The 19,947-nt window shown below is 34.6% G+C and overlaps 1 protein-coding gene across 3 annotated transcripts in view; it reads left to right on the top strand.

The window, feature by feature from the left end:
* AP2B1 (adaptor related protein complex 2 beta 1 subunit) overlaps nt 1-19,947 on the top strand; it is a 103,935-nt gene that overhangs the window by 30,399 nt on the left and 53,589 nt on the right. For all 3 annotated transcript variants that reach the window (XM_011379348.2, XM_011379351.2, XM_011379349.2), the window contains exons 7-13: nt 3,234-3,455; nt 3,990-4,110; nt 4,239-4,334; nt 10,247-10,362; nt 12,153-12,318; nt 13,500-13,598; nt 19,134-19,393. In XM_011379348.2, the coding sequence (XP_011377650.1) occupies nt 3,234-3,455; nt 3,990-4,110; nt 4,239-4,334; nt 10,247-10,362; nt 12,153-12,318; nt 13,500-13,598; nt 19,134-19,393 (1,080 nt within the window). The remainder of the gene's footprint in view (nt 1-3,233; nt 3,456-3,989; nt 4,111-4,238; nt 4,335-10,246; nt 10,363-12,152; nt 12,319-13,499; nt 13,599-19,133; nt 19,394-19,947) is intronic.

Consider the following 19,947-nt stretch of genomic DNA (forward strand, 5'->3'; position numbering starts at 1 on the left):
GGTATTTTTGCAAGAAAAAAGTGAATACCTTATCAACATTATAAATTATTTCTAACATAACAAATCTATAAACAATGAATGTTTATAAAGTAATTGATTCCCAGATGTGTAAGTCAGGATACAAGTTTACTTTCTTATATTCAGTAGCAATTTTTCATTTATCATACTGTCTTAAAGAAGGATACATCCAAAATACATATTTCATTGACTCTAAGATTCCATTTATTATAAGATGCATTATTATTTTCTGTATTACCTAGAAAGAAGAAATACTTTCTATTAAACTGATGTGCCTCTGGTTATAAAATTTCAGAGATGTTAATGTGAAAAACTGCAAGTTAGTCCTGGTGAATTATGACAATATCACCACCTTCATTTTGCATAAGGCTTTGTAGAAAGAATTTATACATATGTCATCTGATTTCACCCTCAAACTAAAGCTAATCTGTGAGGTAGATTTAATTATTCCCAGTTTTCAGATGAAGAAACTGAATTTCAGAGATTATGTGGTGTCCCAACAGTATATAATAGGGAACAAGGATTTCAAGCTCAGATTTTCTTATTCCAGGATTCGTGATATGATTAATGGTGTCACCTCCCCCTCCCCCATACATGCACACCCACACACCTGTAAGGTTATGTGGCCTAGATTTTTCTCCCCATTGCCTAATGTACATGTTTCATATTTAAACTAAACTGCTTTTTTAGCTGTTTATATGTCTTGATTCTATTGACAGCTCTGAGTACTATTAAAATAGTTAATGTTTTAATAGTAAATTATGTGTGACTTTCTGCTACTATATGAATTGTTTTAATTCTGGGTTGTCTGCCCAGTAGGAAGCTATATATGCCATCATTGGTGGTTTAATATATATTTTGAAAACAGCTTATCTGTTTTTAGCTGACTAAAATATTCAGGAATGGTTATGAGTTGAGAACTATGAAGTGATCCAGAGAAGATTAAGTATTTGTCTGTAGTTGTATTGTTCTTGATAAATCAAGTTCATATCTGCTTCTTTCCTAGGTGGTGGCTAATGCTGTAGCAGCATTATCTGAAATCAGTGAATCTCACCCAAACAGCAACTTACTTGATCTGAATCCACAGAACATTAATAAGCTGCTGACAGCCCTAAATGAGTGCACTGAATGGGGTCAGATATTCATCCTGGACTGCCTGTCTAATTACAACCCTAAGGATGACCGGGAGGCTCAGAGGTCAGTCCAGTTTTCTGGATAGTATCTGGGAGTCTTGATTGGTTTAATATATTCTAGTGTCTGTATTAGAATAGGGGTCTGTTAGGTTGAGGAAGAACAATGGCTTATGGGATAGATATTACTATCCCACAGTATTTTCTCACTGGATCTAGAAACATTTTAGGTAGTAGAGTAAACAATGCAAAAATAGCTCTTCCTAAGAGATGTGCGTTTTTCATTTCTTGTTTGAAAATGAAACAAAGAAGTACAGATATGCTTTGCTAAAATCTCCCTTACCAGGGTCTCACATCTCCCATCAGCACTTCCTGGCCACTTGACAAATAAAGGTTTTTGGGTGTCTTTCACTATAGTGACACACTTTTCATTCTATTAGATATATAGCAAGTGGCATGAGCTGAGCTATACCTATAATTCAGTACTAGAGAGAGTATGTTGGAGCCAGCAAAATATATGATGTCTTTCTTTAGCTATAGAAATCACGTCAGTTTGAATTTGGAGATTTTGGAAGACACACCTGGATTGTTCTGCTCAGGCGTTTACCATTGTAGTGTTGCAAATTTTCTGTGACTATCAGAAATTGACAACTAAATTTCATATACACATACATACATTTTAGTTTACAGAACTGGAATTATCACCCATTTTTATTGAGCATTTTGTGTATACAGCACCGTAGTAGGCCAAGTGCTTCTGAGCAAATGTTGGCTTTTCATTAGATAAGAACCTTCCTTGCCTGGCTGTTGTTCAAGCTGTTGTAAAGTAAGCGCTCTTCATTTGTCTGGGCAATCGTTCCCTCTAGACTTAGCTAAATTTCACTCTGATAATTTCTTTCCATCATTGAAAGTACAGCTATTTTCTGCAAAGAACTTTAAGTAGAATTTATTTTCTGTCAGTCATTGATCAGTCATTGACATCTCACACTTATTCATTCACTCAGGAAGCATTTATGGAGCCCATGTTGTATGCTAGGTACTATTCTAGGCCTTGAGGATAAGCAATGGACAGACAAATCATAGCCCTCATGAAACACTTATTTTGAGGTATAGAGCAGAAATATATGTAATACATATGTGTAATATGTAAATTGTCAAATGATGATAAGTGCTAAAGAGAAAGATAAAGTAGAGAAGAGATCTAAGAAATTCTAGGCATTTGGGGATGAGTTGTATTTTATAAAAGGGTAGTCAGGCCTTACTGAGAAGTTGGCATTTGTGTAAAGACGTGTAAAGACCTGAAGGAGGTCAGGGAGTTAGCCAAGCAGATATAGAAGGGAGGGAGAGAAACACAGCCTAGTTATCTTGTATTCTTAACTGAATATAGTCAGTAGCCACTTACATTGCTCAAGAACTATTGAAATTAGGTTAAGTTCTGAAGAATCCTCTACAGATAATACTAAAGATTACATGAGGCATCTAAGTGTAGGTAGCAGGGAAGAGGTTGGGAGAATATTGTAATGGTGTACTGTTTAAAAACAGGCAAAAACCCTTTTAGAGATTCTTTTATTATCCCGAAGGCAAGAGGTACCGTGGTTTTCCCTGTCAACCTACCTCTTCCTGCATCTTAACAGTGAAACCTTCAGTCACAGTTGGTTGCTATCTCTCACTATGAAAATAACTCTCAGAATGCTTAATTTGACTTCCTGTAGGTTAAGGAGAAATGGGCTGTGAGGCAGGGAGCCCTTACATAATATGGGGAGACAGAGAGGACTGTAAAACTGGAAGGTAAATGGTGTGAGCTTCAAGTTTTTTGGGTATTGAGTAGTTTCCTTCCAGTTTGAACATCCCTTATTGCTGATTTCCTAGAGTCTTCTTACGTCCCTGCTTTGCCTGTAGTGTGCTGGAATGAGGCTTCTGCAGTGTTGGATCCCAGTTTTACCTACGCATGGAGCTTTGACTTTTCTAACTGATTCTCTAATTTCTTGATACTTGGGCCATGGGACTCTGACACATTGCCATATAAACTGGATTGAACAAAGAAATTGTAATTCAAGATGTTGATTTTTCCTTTTCTGCCCTCAGCATCTGTGAGCGGGTTACTCCCCGCCTATCTCATGCCAACTCAGCAGTGGTGCTTTCAGCAGTAAAAGTTCTAATGAAATTTCTGGAGTTGTTACCCAAGGACTCTGACTACTACAATATGCTACTGAAGAAGTTGGCCCCTCCACTTGTCACTTTGCTGTCTGGGGAGCCAGAGGTGCAGTACGTTGCCCTGAGGAACATCAACCTAATTGTCCAGAAAAGGTTGGGAAAAAATGAATTGGTGATTAGAGTGTTTGTAATTTTAAATTAAACTTAATAATATCACTATTAATGAGGCCAGTGTTGAGCTCTTTTTAGTGTTCGGAAATGAAAATGTTGTATGGCAGAGCAACTTGCCCCATGATCAGGAGGCTAACAATTGATTTTGGAGTATTCCTATAATAAATGCGTGTTGTTCCTCTGTAATTCGATTTGTTTTTCTCAAGGATCTCTTAATAGCATACTAGCTAGCACCTACTTAATATGGTTCAGTCGTAGTTTAGAGCAAGATTGCTGTTCTTCAGCAATTCTTGACAACATGTACCCTTACCCTTTAAAGTGATAAAAAGTCTGCTAAATTGAACTGATAAGAATAAAGGGGTGTAGGGGAAGTTTGTGTGTTTGTTTTCTTCCCCTGGTGGGGAGGGGTAGAATGGGAGGAGAGCAGAGAGGTGTAGATTAGATATTAATACATACTCAGAAGGATATATCCATATATGCCTCACCTTCCTTATCTTGTGTTTCTATGTATCACAGGCCTGAAATCTTGAAGCAGGAAATTAAAGTCTTCTTTGTGAAGTACAATGATCCCATCTATGTTAAACTTGAGAAGTTGGACATCATGATTCGTTTGGCATCCCAAGCCAACATTGCTCAGGTCAGACTTTAAGTGGACTCATGTTTATAATGACTTAGATCTTAAGGTCTAGCCTTCAGAAAAAGCTAGGCCATGAAATTACAATTTAAGAATCTTTAATGATTGTCCACGTCCTGGATTTTTAACAGGTTCTCGCAGAACTGAAGGAATATGCCACAGAGGTGGATGTTGACTTTGTTCGCAAAGCAGTGCGGGCCATTGGACGATGTGCCATCAAGGTGGAGGCAAGTGTCTGATGGTCGTTGTGATCATGTTATGGGATTCTAAGTGTTCTCTTTACTCCTTTCTTCAAAATACATTTTTTAAGTTTATCAAAATAATAAAGCACATAATTAAAATATTAAGGATTTTTAATGAAAAGCGGTTATCTTTAGTCCCTCTTCTCAGAGGGGAATATTTTAATCATGTTTCTGATTTTAGTTATTCTTTAGAGATATTTTCATACCTCTCTAAATAATATGCTTATGCCATTATTTACTGATTTACCAATTATAGACATTGTTAACTTTCTCCTGTAAGATGAGCAGCTTAGTTCATATACCCTACCTTTTCTACTTCTTTCCTCTCCTGTTTTCCCATATACCATGAGGTTTTTTTGTTCCTGTGTTGATTATCTTTGTAAATTGAGAAAATACACCTTTTTTTTTTGTTCTGTCAACTATAGGCTTGCAAAACTTACTATGCATATTATGACTAAATGTATAGGGCCAATATAGTGCAAATAATATTTTTTTGCAGACTTGTTTTTTATGGAGTTTCTATAATGGCCTTTCTTTTTTTTTTTTTTTTGCACTGCGTCTTCATTGCATTCCTATCTTCTTCTACCTTTTCAAGCATAATATCAAATCTATAAACCTCTTTTTGTTCTACACCCTTTTTTCTTCCAGTTTCTTGTTGTCTTACTGATATTTTTTTTTGCCCTCTGCACAGCCATCATTCCAATACAGCCTCTCTTCATTGCTCTTTTTACTGTTGCTACTCTTTTCATAGCATTCCTTTTTTGTGTGTGATTCCGATAGTTTCTTGAATCTTTGGGGATAAGAATTACAGTTTTTTCTTTTGTTTGAATTTAATTATCTGGACTATTATATAGTGATGGTTGCATGTCAATACACAGTTTTTAAGTGAGGTGTATACCATGCATATAGCAAAGTGCAGTCCATTTATATTTAACAATGAGATAACAGAAAAGTTGATTAGGACTTCTGTGCATATAGGCAGGGCTGTTAGCTGGCAGGTTTCTGCTTTAGGACAGGGAGGTGATCTTTACTTGGAAGTCCTCTTGAATTTAAGTCCTCTTGAACCCCTCTGTGGTCTTAGAAGGCAGATTCGTTTCTAGCTTGGTTATAGCCTTTCAGTAGGTATTTTGGGCTGCAACTTACATTGCACTTCTTTCTCAGTCTCCAGTCCTCCATTTGTTTCTCCCCACTCATAAATTTGTTAAAATTAGTGACGGCCTCTGTTCACTATGTTATTGTATATTCAGAGCTCCATATTCTTGCTACTTGACTATATACAATTCTGTGTAGAGGCAGAGGGTTGGACCGTATGACTTCTCAAGGATACTAAAATAATTCGTACAGTATGACCAGTACTTCATGGGAACAGAAGGAAACAGATTCTGTGTCAGAGAAGCATCTATGAAAGCCAAGCTCCTAATTTGCCTTTGTTTTTATTTAAGTTAGTACTGCTTCCTGAAGTTAAGTTAACATTGATAAATCATTTAGTAGACTAGTAGTTATACCAAGAAGTTAATCTTGGTTTCTACTCCTCGTTCTGCTAGTTCAGTTGCTTCAGATATTTCGTTCACTTCTGTTGCTCCATTTTAGAAATAGGAAAGTCTGTTTATTGAATCTTGGTGCATTACATCTTTTTTCATCACCACACTTCACATACTTACCTTTTCTTTTTTCTTTTTTTTTTTTTTTATGAAGGTATAGCCACCTGCTTACTGTTAACATAGACAATTTTCAGAGAGATTTTGGTAGTATAGGAGTCATTTTGTGCTTTGTCACTTCCAGACTGTCATTGTCTTATTGACCTCTCTGACAAAGCTCTAAAGAGTCATACAAAGTTACGTCCCATTCCAAAGTTATAAAAGATTTTCTATCCTTGGAATTACTAGAAAGTGTTCTCAAAGCACCTAAATCCCAGAGGTTATTACTGCTGTGTATTGTGACTAATTGAAAAGTTGTCCATAATCATCTGGAAAAGATAAGCTTATGATGGCTTTCACTTTTTGCTTTGACTTAAGGTGCCCTGGTGGGAGTATGTAAGGAATGAACTTTCTCAGTAAACTTAAGATCAGTCTTCAGGAGTCCTGCCTGTTATCTAGTGCTCTCTTTTACTGGTGATCTCAAGTTGCCTGGATTTGCCTTAGAACTTTTCCTAGAACTGTTTCAATCATGAAAGTTATGAGTTGGAAAGGATTGTCTAGTTCAAACAGTTACTGGGGCAGGAGAGGCACTGATGCTGTTTTTAATTAACGCATTCGTTGGACAAAGGGAAGAACTAGTGAGGGAATTATAATAAATTTTCTGTATAGATTCTAAACTGAGCCGCTGCTTTCTTTCAGGGCGTCTTACCCCTTTTTTAAATGTATAGTTGGTTTCAAAGATATGATGAATGAGAAAAAAATGAATTTTAGTTTAGTGCTTAGCTAAGAGAACAGGGCCTGCTGGAAAGGTTAGGTGTCTTTAAGAGTTGTCATGATATTTTTATCATGACTGTAAATACAGGCGTTCTATGTTGCTATAAGAATCTTTAGGTGAAGAAAATATATAATTTTGTTACATTAAGTTGCTTAATATTAAGTTAAAGATTAAGCAGTAAGTTGTTGAGTCAATAAATAGCACTGAAAAAGCAATCCCAAGTACTTTTTTCCCCAGTAACTTTTGCCTATTTCTTTTTGTTTTTTAAATAGATTTTACTTCCCCTCCCCCCAGCTTTATTAAGGTACGATTGATAAATTAAAATTGTATACCCTTACATATATATACCTTTTTCCTTAAGGAGGAGATAAACAAACCTTGGCCTTTCTTAGTCTTTCACATAAAATCAAGTGATATTTGTTTGAGAGAGATTGACACTAAGCCGATACCATGAGTTCATCACTTTCTAATCTTCTTTGGTGTTTACCATTTCAAATCTTTATAGATCAAGATAAGAGATGGATTTGTGCCTCATCCCTTAATTTGAAAACAAACAAAAATTATATTTTTTCTCTTAGAAAAGCCATATGTGTTTACTACATAAAATCATAAAATAAGACAAGTTAAATGAAAATAGAACACTCCGCTTTCTCCTGTTCCCATTCCACCCTCCCAGAGATGATATGAACATGATTTTAAATCTTCGTTTATATAGTCCTCTATACACAGGTGTTTTTTTGTTTGGTTTTGTTTTTTACAAAAATGACATCATTCTATATAGGCCATTTACTTTATTAGTCTTTTTTTTTCTTTTTCATACATGGACATTTTTCCATGTTGCTGATAACATTTTACTTTGTTTTTAGTGGTTTATAGACACAATATGTGATTGTTTCATAACTTATTTAGCCTTTCCCTTATTGTAGGACCTTAAAGTTGTTCCCGCTCTTTTTCCAAATAATGGTATAAGGAGAATTGTAGCCAAACCTATGATCTCTATTTGAAGAGAACATTTTTTTCATAATGCTTATTACCCATTTGAAATTGCTTGTTTATGTCCTGTGCCCCTTTTTCCAATGGGTTTATCTCTTCTGTTTTTTTGAAAGTTCTTTATAATTAAAGATATTAATTCTTCATTTCATTAGCAGTTATTTTTCCGATTTGTTTTCTTTTTGATTTCATTTGACTTTCTGATACACAGAAGTTTACGTTTTCTTATGTAATGATCTCTATCATGTTTTTTTCTCAATAGTATCTTTAATAGCACACCTAGAACATTGTGCTTCACCTCAAAGTTATGTAAAATTCATCTTTATTTTCTACTTGTATGGCAATGATTTTTTTTTTACATTTAAAGATGTTTTTAATCAGTAATTAGAATAATTGGAAATAATTTTGGTGAAAGATGAGTGTAGGGATCAATCACCAGAATAATCCCTGGTGTTATGAAATGTTGTCTTTATCATATGCTGAATTTTATATCTATGTGCTTCTCTCTTTCTCTGGACTTTTTTGTGTGTGCAATGATTGGATGTTTATTCTCGCTCTTGTGCCATAGTCTTTTATTGGTAGTAATTTTTTTTTTAATCGAAAGCAATATAGTTGCAATGACTGTTTGCTGGAAAATTATAGTTTCAGACTTAAATGTTTTTTGATATTCATGCATTATGAGAAATGTCTTTTTGTTTGTCTTTATTATAATAATAATCCTAAGGGCTCACTAGATGTTAGCTTTATACCAAACCCCGTGGTAAGCACTTTATTTGTATTATCTAATTTATGATAATATAATTCTTAACAGCAGCCTATATCTTACATACTTTGTAACTTATCACAACATGTATTTTTAACTTTTTTCAACTTTTTTGCTGTTGCGGTAACAGCACAGGAATTTCAAGCTGAAAATGAATAAAACAGAATCCAAAAATGGAAAAAATACATAAAAAATGGCAGAATCATTTCATGGTACAACAGAAACGTCATATATATATGACCTCATATGAATATCCTCCAAACGAAATTTAATTTTTATTAAATTGGTTGGAATGGTTTAAATTATTATAATATGTTTAAAAGATTTTATTACAGAAATTTTTAGGTCTATACTTAAGTAAAATTGACAAATGAACTCTCATTTACCTATCATCCATCTTGAACAAAAATCAGTATGTTGCTGATCCTGTTTTATCTTCTCCCCCTCTCCTTTTAAAACAGAGTGCAGTGCAATTGTATTTTAATGCATATCCCAGGTATGATTTTACTAGAGTGGTGCAGTGGGTATGTCTAATAGATAAGGTCCTTTACAAAAAAATATTGTCATAATACCATTACCATACCCAACAACTAATAGTAATTCTTAATCTCATTGAATACCCAGTCCATGTTCAATTTTCCCTAGTTGTGTCTAAATTTCTTTTTATAGTTGGCTTTTTCAAATCAAAGTCTAAACAAGATCCACATATCGCATTTGGTTAATGTGTCTCTTAAGTCTCTATTTATTTGGGTGCCATCTATTAAAGGGACTAGGTCATTAGGCTTGTAGAATTCCTCAGAGTCTAGATTGGCTGGTTGTATTTTAGTGTCATTTATTTCATTCCTCCATCCCCTTCATATAAATAGATCTGGAGGCTTAGTAATATTCACGTTCAGTGTTTTTGGCAAGAATACCTCTTAGGTGTTGCTTTGTACTTTCTCTTGCATCCTATCAGGAGGCATTTACTAGAGTGACCCATCATGGTACATTGTAATATATGATAAATCAGTCCTTCATTTTTAGGATTTCTATTCTGGAGCCATTCTCTTTTTAAAAACTATGACATATAGTTTCAGTACATTAGTTTTGTCTCTCGTATTCTCCCATATTCCCTTCATTAATGAAAAGTTAATAGATTAAATTCTATTCTATAGATGAACTCTAGGCTGTGGAAAATTGCAGTTTACCTAAGGCCATAGTTATATAGCCCAAAAGATGGCAAATTTTTCTTAGAGTTTTTTAAGTCACAGATAACTTTGAAAATACAATGAAAGACCCTCTCCCTGGAGGGAAAAAAAAAAAAAAGCCATACGCACATGTGAAATTTGGCAATTTCATTTCAAGAGGTTTAAAGTTGCCTTCTGCTGTCTCCACTCATCCATGAACTCCAGACAAAGGCCTCCTCCCTTGGCTTATTCTATCATTCTTATTTTTCCCTCCTACCTTGACTTACTATTCTCATTTTTATGTTCTTGGTTATCCAAGGTGATTCTTTTCATTTGAACTGAGTCATCCGTCAATATATTTTGTAGTGAGTAAAATTTGGGGTATATCTAGAATTTCTGTATATCTCCATTAGATAGCCCAGCCTCTTGTATAGCTTAGTCAAATTAAGTGCCCGATCTTTTAGTCTAGTTTAGTTGATGCACCTGTATGTTTCAAAATTTTTTTGATATTAAGTTATTTTTGGATAGATCATCTCACCTCTCATTTATTATGTTCCTCTTCACAGCAATCTGCAGAACGTTGTGTAAGCACATTGCTTGATCTCATCCAGACCAAAGTAAATTATGTGGTCCAAGAGGCGATTGTTGTCATCAGAGACATTTTCCGCAAGTACCCTAACAAGTATGTCCAAATGCTTCTACTCCTCTTCCTCAAATCATTTAGGAAATGTTTAAGTAAGGCATTTCGAAGTTGGCTAGGTAAGACTTATTCTTTGTAATGGAACTGGTCATAATAGGATAATTAAAAATCAGAAACTTATAAGGTGGTTAGCACAGAGATTAAAACCTGATTTTTCACCCTGCTTTATTACTTTTAGGAGAATTGAAGCTCTGTCTGAATATGTACTGTTGATGGGCATATATTGAAGTTAACCAGGTTCTTGGATGGTAGTTACTATTAAAGAGGATACTCACATATTCCAGGTTGTCTGAGTATGATACTACTTCATGCATGTACCAGGCACAATTAATGCTTGTGTCCCTTTTCACTCTCAGCAGTGTCTGTTTAAATGATAAATTACTTGGTCATCCTACTGTAGAAACCAGGAAGGTGACACCTGCCCTGTTTACTTTGCATGTTACCTAGTACTTTGTAGAAAATTATAGACCAGGTTTCAATAAATTATCAGGGTCTCAGGCTTTTTCTGAAGTATTGTAGCGTCTCCCATGTATGTAGCTGCAAAATCTACGTTATCACTCCACACATTTTTCACATTGAGGCCTCTTAGTTTATGAAGCAAAAATAAGTTTTTAGATTTGATTTTGAAAGCAAGCAATTAAGGAATATGAAAGAATGAAATAAGAACAGATCTCGTAAGCATCTTAAATATCATTTTGCCTTAAAATTATAGAGATATCTCGTGCTGAAGCTTCTGATTAGTCTTTAAAGATAGTGTTAAATGAAGCCACTTGCAGTAAGTTAGCTTAGTGGTGGATTAGAAAACTCAAAATTAGAAAAATTATTTTAGCAAAGTAGTGGTTTATTAAGCAATATATATATTTTTTAATATTAGAAACGATACTTTTGGAAAAAGAACCATATACTTTTGTCACTCTTCAGAAAAGAGGAATGTTAGGTTTCTAAACTTCCTAATTAAGGGTGGAGACGTATATCACAATATAATTGGTAGAGAAATGTGTTCATTTCTGGCTTATATTAGTAAGGGATTATAACAGTTTAATTTTAAGAAAGAGCTGTTCAAAACTCGATTTAACTAGTGGAAATAGCGCAAAACAAGTGTACTATTTATTTGTTATATCTAATATACAGTGTCATTTTGATGTTTAAAACTACATTAACTAAGGAGATGGATTCAACGTGATAAAAGTGAGAGCTATAGAGCCTTAAAATTATAAATACTTGAATTACTTATTTCTTTGGAGAAACAAATTATTAGCGCAGGTGCCTTGGGAAGATAGAAAATAAAGATTTTTGTAAAAAGCAGAGACAGGTGGATTAAGAGACAGAGTTTCCATTTCTAGTCTGGATTCTGTAGTTGTCTAACTCCATTCCTAAAAGTAGAGTGGGATTTCTGTTCCTCTGCCATGAAAGCAAAATGGAATAATAGATAAGAAAATTCTCTGATCTAGTTACAAGAGGGATTGTTAGAAATATAAGGTAGTGGTATTATCTTACACCACAGGTTAATTTTTCCTTGTGAAAAGAATGGTGAGCTTTTATAAAAGTTTAAGGTTTAGTTATTCAAACATAACTGAAGGGAAATTTAAGACATTTATAATCTTCCGGCTTAAAGCCTGTACATTCTCTTGACCAAAAAAAAAAAAAAAACACACCTATATTTTGGTGGTTTAGTTTAGGGTACCTTGTCTGTGGTTTTGCCTTTAGCCTTCATTGTTAAATGCAATTCTCAGTTTTGCCCTCAGTAACCATAGTTCATTTTGTTTTACCAGATATGAAAGTATCATTGCCACTCTGTGTGAGAACTTAGACTCCTTGGATGAGCCAGACGCTCGAGCAGCTATGATTTGGATTGTGGGAGAATATGCTGAGAGAATTGACAATGCAGATGAGTTACTAGAGAGCTTCCTGGAGGGTTTTCATGATGAAAGCACCCAGGTAAGTTCTCATCTGTATATGCTCTGTCATAGATCTTTTGGGGAAGATTTCAGGGAAAATAAAGGTTCAGCAGTTTTGTTAGGGGGTGAAGTGGAGGAAGAATTTGTATGCGTATAGTGCTATGTCCATTTTTCTCCCAAAAGAGTGATCTTTTTTAGTTGCACTGACTTCTGGTGGAACAAACCTGTCTAACTCAGACCAGTAGATCTCAAACTTTAATGAGCCCCAGAAACACCTGCTAAGCTTGTTAAAGCACAGGTTGATATGCCCCATCCCTAGAGTTCTGACGCAGTAGGTCTGAGGTGGGCCCGAGCATTTTTATTTCTTACAGAATCAGGGTAATGCTACTGTTGTTGTTGCTGCTGCTGCTGCTGATCCAGAACCACATTTTAACAACTACTGGTTTAGAGTAGTAGTTAACACTTTCTGATTTTCTGTTATTTGAAAATAATTACCCCTTCCTGTTAGTAATGGTTATGGCTTATTGCAGTGGGGTTTTCATAGGGGCTGAGGAGAGGGCTGGCATGTGCAGTTTGAAAAGATTCCCTGTGGTTAGACTTCTTCTCATTTTCTGTCTCTACCAAAATTGAGAGAGCTGACCTTAGAGCTACAGGTCCAGAGAAGCAGATAAATTATTAAAGCCTTTCCCCTTGACATTTATACTCACTGCAAATTGAGGTTAATATATGTAATCCACCATAGTAATTTTAATAGGCCTTTACAAAGAACACATACAAGCCAGTAGCTTTGTGTTTCAGCAGCCTACTCTTAATTGGCTATGATCTGGCATAATTCTGCTGTCTTGGCTTTTGCTTCAGTATGGCAGATGATTCCCTGATTCCCTCAGAGTTGAACTTTTAGTGGAATTAAATAATAAGGGACTTGGTCAGGAACAAGTTTTATTGCCGTCACAGTGTTAGCATATATTATAAGAAATACAAATGATTTTCTGGACCAGAGACAAAGAAGCTGTTTTTGATGCCAGAAATGCAGTTTGGAGATAGGAGGCTGGTGAGTTTTCAGTTGATGAAAACCTTTCACTGTTATTGTTGCTATTGAATCAGTTTTAACCTTTGTCTCTTAATCAAAATAGTAATAGTAATTCATAGTTGGAGAAATGCCACTTTGGAAATGATGGTATGGATAATGCAAATATCTTTTACTAAATTATATCTGCTTAGGTGCAACTCACTCTGCTTACTGCCATAGTGAAGCTGTTTCTCAAGAAACCATCAGAAACACAGGAGCTGGTACAGCAGGTCTTGAGTTTGGCAACACAGGTAAGAAATCTGGGAAAAGCTTGGATTGATTTGTTTTAAATTGTAGGAAATTATGAAACTCCCCAAGAAAGTTCCTTTGGGGAAGTTTTAATTGGAAGGGTTCAGTCTTTAGATCCTGTTAAAATATAAAAACAGCATCTCTTATACATATTCCACTAAATTAGCTGATTGTATGGCTTTTAAATGAATTCACTGACTCTAGTTTTTATAATTTATGAAAATTGAATTTAGACTTGTGTTAAAGGACATACCAGTGTTAAAATGACATTGAGTCTCACAGTACCTCCTTCTGGGTGACTTAATATCAGTTTTGAAATAAAAGTGCCATGTAGAGATGTTAAATGCCTTGAGAAAGATCTCACGTGTTCCGCCTTCTTGAGTAGTAGCTTTTTTTTTTTTTTTAAACTAATTTTAACATGCTTGTGCTGCTCCCTTAATTATTTGATATTTTTGGTCCTCTTTTAGGATGGGTTCTGGTTTTAGGAATGTGGCAAATGCTTTAGCGATCAGGTCACCATTTTATATCCACAGAAACTAAAATAATTAATTTTCCTACTGTAACAAGTGTAATGATCACCAATCTATCATGATTTAGTAATGTTTTTAATCGAATTTGAAAACAGGTTGACTTTAGCAGGCTGTCAAGAGTTAAGGTGTGTATCTACACATGGAACAGGCTTCAGATACTCAGTTTTCCATTTTTTTTCATATTATAGTGGTATATTATCAAAATTTTAAACTTTTGCAGTACTTTGCCTAGTTTGAGCTGTTATCTTGTTATTAATTTCATATCCTCTAAAGTTTATTTGTAAGAGCTCTTTGAAGTATTTTTAAAATTTTCCCTTTTAAGCATCTTCTTTTGCCTGAAGCAAAGTAATTTCTATACATCAAGGCAGTTTATGTAATATTGTGTTTATTTAATAGTTTCTGTATTGAATTGAGTTTTCTAGACTTCCTAGTCTAGACCCTTGATCACCCATCTGTATCTCTATTAAGATGGATTTTTAAAAATTTTCTAAAGAGAATTTTTGCCTTGCTCCATCCTTTCTGCTCATCTTTAAAAAGATAGAGGTAGTCTTATAATCAGGCAAGTGTCCATGGTAAGTTTCATTGTATTCACAAGTTCTCAACTGTGCCTCCATTGGCTTATTAATGGCTATTATCCTTATTTAACAGGCAACATAAGGAGGAGCTGTATTTTTTATTTTTATCAGAGTTCAAACTCAGTCTTACTACCTCCCAGTATTTATCAAAATTTGCCTGAGGTAAAGTGTTTAGGGAGTATTGCTTAAAGAATACAGGAACTCTCTGTTCTTACAGATAGTTAAAATTCACCACTGAATCAAGCTAGAAGATTAGTAGAGAGCTGGGTATCTAAACTGCATTGTATTTGACCCCTTATAGACTTGCTTGTGCTCAGTAATACTGATGTCAGCCATAATAAGGGTTGTCTTGAGAAACTATCCTAGTTGGATCTGTTGTCAAAGTCATTGTTTATTCATTATATGTTTTCTTCTTTAAGAGGCTCTATTAAACAAATTTCTGCCCCAGTTGGTATGGGACAGTTTTGGATTCTCCTATACATTGTTGTGTAATTAACTGCCCCTCTGAATGGCTTAACTGACTAAATTTCTTTTTCATATCAGTTGTTCAAAACCTTAGAATCAGTTTTAAAGATCTTCTGTAGGAAATGTGTAGGTCATTGGGCATGCATTTTTCTGTTTCTATTTCTAATTTATGCTCTCTAGCCTTAGAGGCATTTTGTAAGCTTTGCTGAATTTCTAGAACAGGGCAGGGTATAAATAAAGGTTCAGACAGTCCTGATACTAGACTTTGTATACAAGGACTAGTATAGAATCTTAATAACAACAATCATTTGTATAGTGGTTACTATGTACCAGACATTCTAGTAAGCACTTTACATGTTAATTCAATCTCAATAAGGATTTGATACTGCTACTATTCCATTTTATAGATGAGGAAACTGAGACAGAGAGGTCCAGTTGGTATGAGGGCAGAGCTAGGACTGAAATCCAGGTAACCTGGCTCCAAAGTCTTTGCCCTTATTCACTGTGCTATGCTGACTTCTCTAGTCTGAAGGTTAAGAATGACTTTGAGAATACTTATTCCCTGCTTTCCGTGCCTGAAGCACTATTGTGCATAAACCAGTACGTATAAATGAACTTAGGAGTTTTAAGATCATTATGGATGATGATTTCATATTTGGCTTAAATAATTATTAAGCAGTTTCTCTAGACTTTTTGGTCCAGTTGATGAGATCTGAGTAGTTTGCATAAAAGAATAAGCACATTTATGTAAATCTTTTCCAGTGGATATTGGGATTTTTTTCTTTAGTTTGTGAAATGAGAAACTAATATTTATGGCTGTAAGTATCAGTTTAAGTTGAGGACAGTGTGATCTGCTGAATCGTGTTAATTCAAATTGGGTAGTGGGGTTCCATTTCTGCTACATCCACTGATTCAAGACACAACTGAGCAAATACCTTTTTCATACTGCTTTTCTCTTATCTCTACAGTGGAGTAATTGATTCTATTCTTTATCTCTGCTGAGAATTCATGTGACATATATGTGAAATCTTTGTGCTTCTGGTTTTAAATAAAATGGTGGTATAATTAGAAATATTATTAGTTAGGGGGAAAGAAAACCTACCCTTGAATCGTGGCTTCCTTTCAAAGATTTATCTTTTTTGCTTTGATAGTTTTAGAGTACTTAGCAAAGAATATACACAGAAATGTCCAGACTGTAGTAATTGCTTTTTGTACATGAAAGAGAAGTCTTTATCTTAGTTTTTCTATCTGTGAACTTAAGACCACCATTATAAAAATCACCTGTGCTGCTTGTTAAAAGTACAGATTCCTTGGCCCCACTTCTGACATAATGAATGAGAAACTCTGTGATTTGGCATTGAAATCTACAGTTTCATGGCTTTCCTGGTGTGTTAATAAAATATTGATGCACATTACAAATTAAGAATTACTGTTTTAGAGCTTGACTGTTAAGAATTGTTTTGGAAGCTCAAATTTTTAATAGCTATTTTCTTGAGATCTGACAAGGGCCTATGGGGCTAGCAGTACAGTAGGTCCAAAAGCAAATTTTCCGAGTCACCAAACATATAGTAAGTAGCACATTAATATCATACCCCACCACCCCACCACAAATCTTGGCTTGATTTATTGTGGCCTTCATGTGATAGTGAGGCAATGAAGGTCAGCTTAGAGTTGGCCTAATGAGTCGGCCCGCAGAACAGCAGAGTTCAAACAGTGGAAGTCTTTGCCTACTCTTGACTTTCAGTCTTGGAAAATTTACACTTATTTCTCATAGGACTATATTCTTAAGTCAGTGTCTACCCTTTGATCCAGTGATTCTATCTCGAGCAGTTTGCCCTATTGCAGTATTTTAAATGTGTGAGGGACTCAAACTTTTTTCATAGAAATATGTAATTTTGAATAGAATCCCCACAGGAATTTTTTTTGGCCATTTAGTTAAATATGTGCATGATATATGAGAAATTTGAAGTAAAAGATATTTTATTTTGACCAGTATATAATTAAACTATAATATAAAGTTTATATTAATACCTTTAACAATATTACTAATCTATAATGACAAACTAAATTTCTCCACTTCTGTGATTTGCAGTGTTCATTTTAATTGTGTAATAAAAAGCATAGCTGGTCTATGAATTTTAAATGACATGCTTTGGGGACCATATATATATAGATTAAAATTGAACTTTTAATTTATGTATCAACAAAAACAGAGGTGGGTGTTGCTTTTCTGACCTGATATTTTAAGAAACTTGTATTCCACTCTTTTAAAAAAATCAATTTGTTTATGTTTTATAATGTTCATGCTTTGTTTCCAAATGAAAATCAAAGCAAGGATGTTTCAGTCTACTGTTTATAAACACTTCTTCAGGAGCAATTTACCCCCCACCAAACCAAACCAAACCAAACCAAACAGTCATGTAAAATGAATATTATCACTGTTTGCTTTTTTAAACTTTGGCTTTTCAAATACTGTAAACATTTTGATATGCTACATAATATATATACATATATGCATTCCTATTAGAATAATGTAACCTATGAATGTGATAAAGATTATTTTGAGGTAAAATTTACCATTTTTATGCTGTTAACTTGCTACTATCTCAGTATTCTTTTTTTTTTAACCAGCAATTCATTAGGTGTGCAAGTTAAATGATATGTGACTAAGAAAAACCATTTAAAACTATGTAGTCAAAACTATGAGGGTCATTGCTGTATTGAGCTGAATATATGCTTTAAGTGGCTAAATCATGAATCAGTTCATCTATTTACTAATAAACTCATATGGAAGCCCTCAAACTGACCTAGTTTAAAGAAAATATTTTTGTATGTGTGTTTTAAATCAGAAATTGAAACAGACTGATCGTTGCCTTTAATAACATGATACCATTGAAACAACTTGTGCATAAATAAATGCCACCATATAGACTTTTTCTGAGAGGTAGATACCAGGATATTTATTATGATCACAAACATAAATTGATTGATGGATTGATGGATGGGTGGATGGAAGGGGGAGGGAGAGAGGGATAGAGGAGAGGAGGAAGGAGAAAAAGGCAACAATCAAAATGTCCTTTAATGAGGCACTAATAAATAATATGCAGTGTTGCATATACAGAGGAAAACCAGGTGTATGTGGCAATACAGAAAGCAACTTGCGGAGCAGTGTATATAATGTCAAACTGGTTTTGTATAAAATAAATATGTGTTTGCATGGGAGCTGTTGAGAAAGATAAATATCACACTGTTAACATGGCTATTTTGGGGTTGGGAGTTAAGGTGGGCTAGGATTGGATGATTGGGGGAGACTTATATTTATATACTTCTAAATCATGATGTGGCATTGATGATCATTTTTTTTTAGCCATGAACATGTAAAAATTACTTTAAAACTACCACAGAAAAACAAGACCACTAAATTCAAGTATCACCTCTTTTGGAAGCAGTTATGTGCTCTCTTTAACAGCTTTTTTAAAAAAAAAAAAAATAATATCTCATTATAATAATGAATACTCTGTGAGCTCGTTAAATTCAGGCACTGTTGGTTGTTATCTCTCTATTTCCAGGGCCTAGCCAGTGTCTCCATAGAAATGAAGAAAGGAAGTATGGGTGAAATATATATGATATATTTTATGAATAATCTTGCTAATATTTATAGCAGTTAAAAAAATTTTATGTCCCAAAGCCATCTCAAGCAGTTACTTTTCACTAGATTAAACTTTATTTTACTTTTCCCAACTCCCCTTTGAATTTGAATTTTAGGATTAACCCATCTCAATTTTTTTTAATTCTTTGAAACATTAGAGATTATAAAATTATGACTATATTAAAACTATATTAAGTCTAAATTGAGTCTTAATCATCAACTCTGTATAAATCACTACATTGCCTCTATAATAAATTCAGCATTTGGGTTTCTGTATGAAGAAAAGTTTCATTCAAACCTTCCTGCCTTTGCCATTAGGATTCCGATAATCCTGACCTTCGAGATCGAGGCTATATTTATTGGCGCCTTCTCTCAACGGACCCTGTCACAGCCAAAGAAGTAGTCTTGTCTGAGAAGCCACTGATATCTGAGGAGACAGATCTTATTGAGCCAACTCTGCTGGATGAGCTAATCTGTCACATTGGTTCTTTGGCCTCTGTGTACCACAAGCCTCCCAATGCTTTTGTGGAAGGAAGTCATGGAATCCATCGCAAACACTTGCCAATACATCATGGGAGGTAAGCAGGTGAAACTAGATTTGATTGAGGAGTAACTCTTTGCTTAGGCAGAGTTGGTCTTCCTCATGCTTTTATACATAGAAGACAACCTGCTATGCATTTTGTAAACCTATTATATTGCCCTTACAGCCTCCATCTGAGTATCAGTAACCACACACAATAGGTAAAAGGCCCCACTGTTCAAATCTGGGAGTAGGTAAGATTATGGTTTAGAAAATTATGATGAAGATCTTCTAAACTGATGAAGTTCAAAAGTTGCCTAAGTCTCCAGTAAGATGAGGCTAGAAATCTTCCCAAAGTTGAAAACTTGGAAAAAGCCTACCTGTACATTTAGCTATTTTTATCCTTTACTGTAACTTTGGTTGAAGCTTATGGATAATGGTAGCAGATACTGCTTCTCTTATGCTGTTAAGCTGTTAATGAAATAGTATTTGCAGGAGTGTTTATAAAAGCAGCCTAGGTTCTATATAGACATAGTTTTTCAGTGACCTCTACTTCTTTCTTTTTACCAAATTAAATTGATTGTCTCAGTAAGAAATTTTATTATGAATAGG

Source organism: Pteropus vampyrus, unplaced genomic scaffold (genome assembly GCF_000151845.1).
Source record: "Pteropus vampyrus isolate Shadow unplaced genomic scaffold, Pvam_2.0 Scaffold358, whole genome shotgun sequence".
Classification (NCBI taxonomy): Eukaryota; Metazoa; Chordata; class Mammalia; order Chiroptera; family Pteropodidae; genus Pteropus; species Pteropus vampyrus.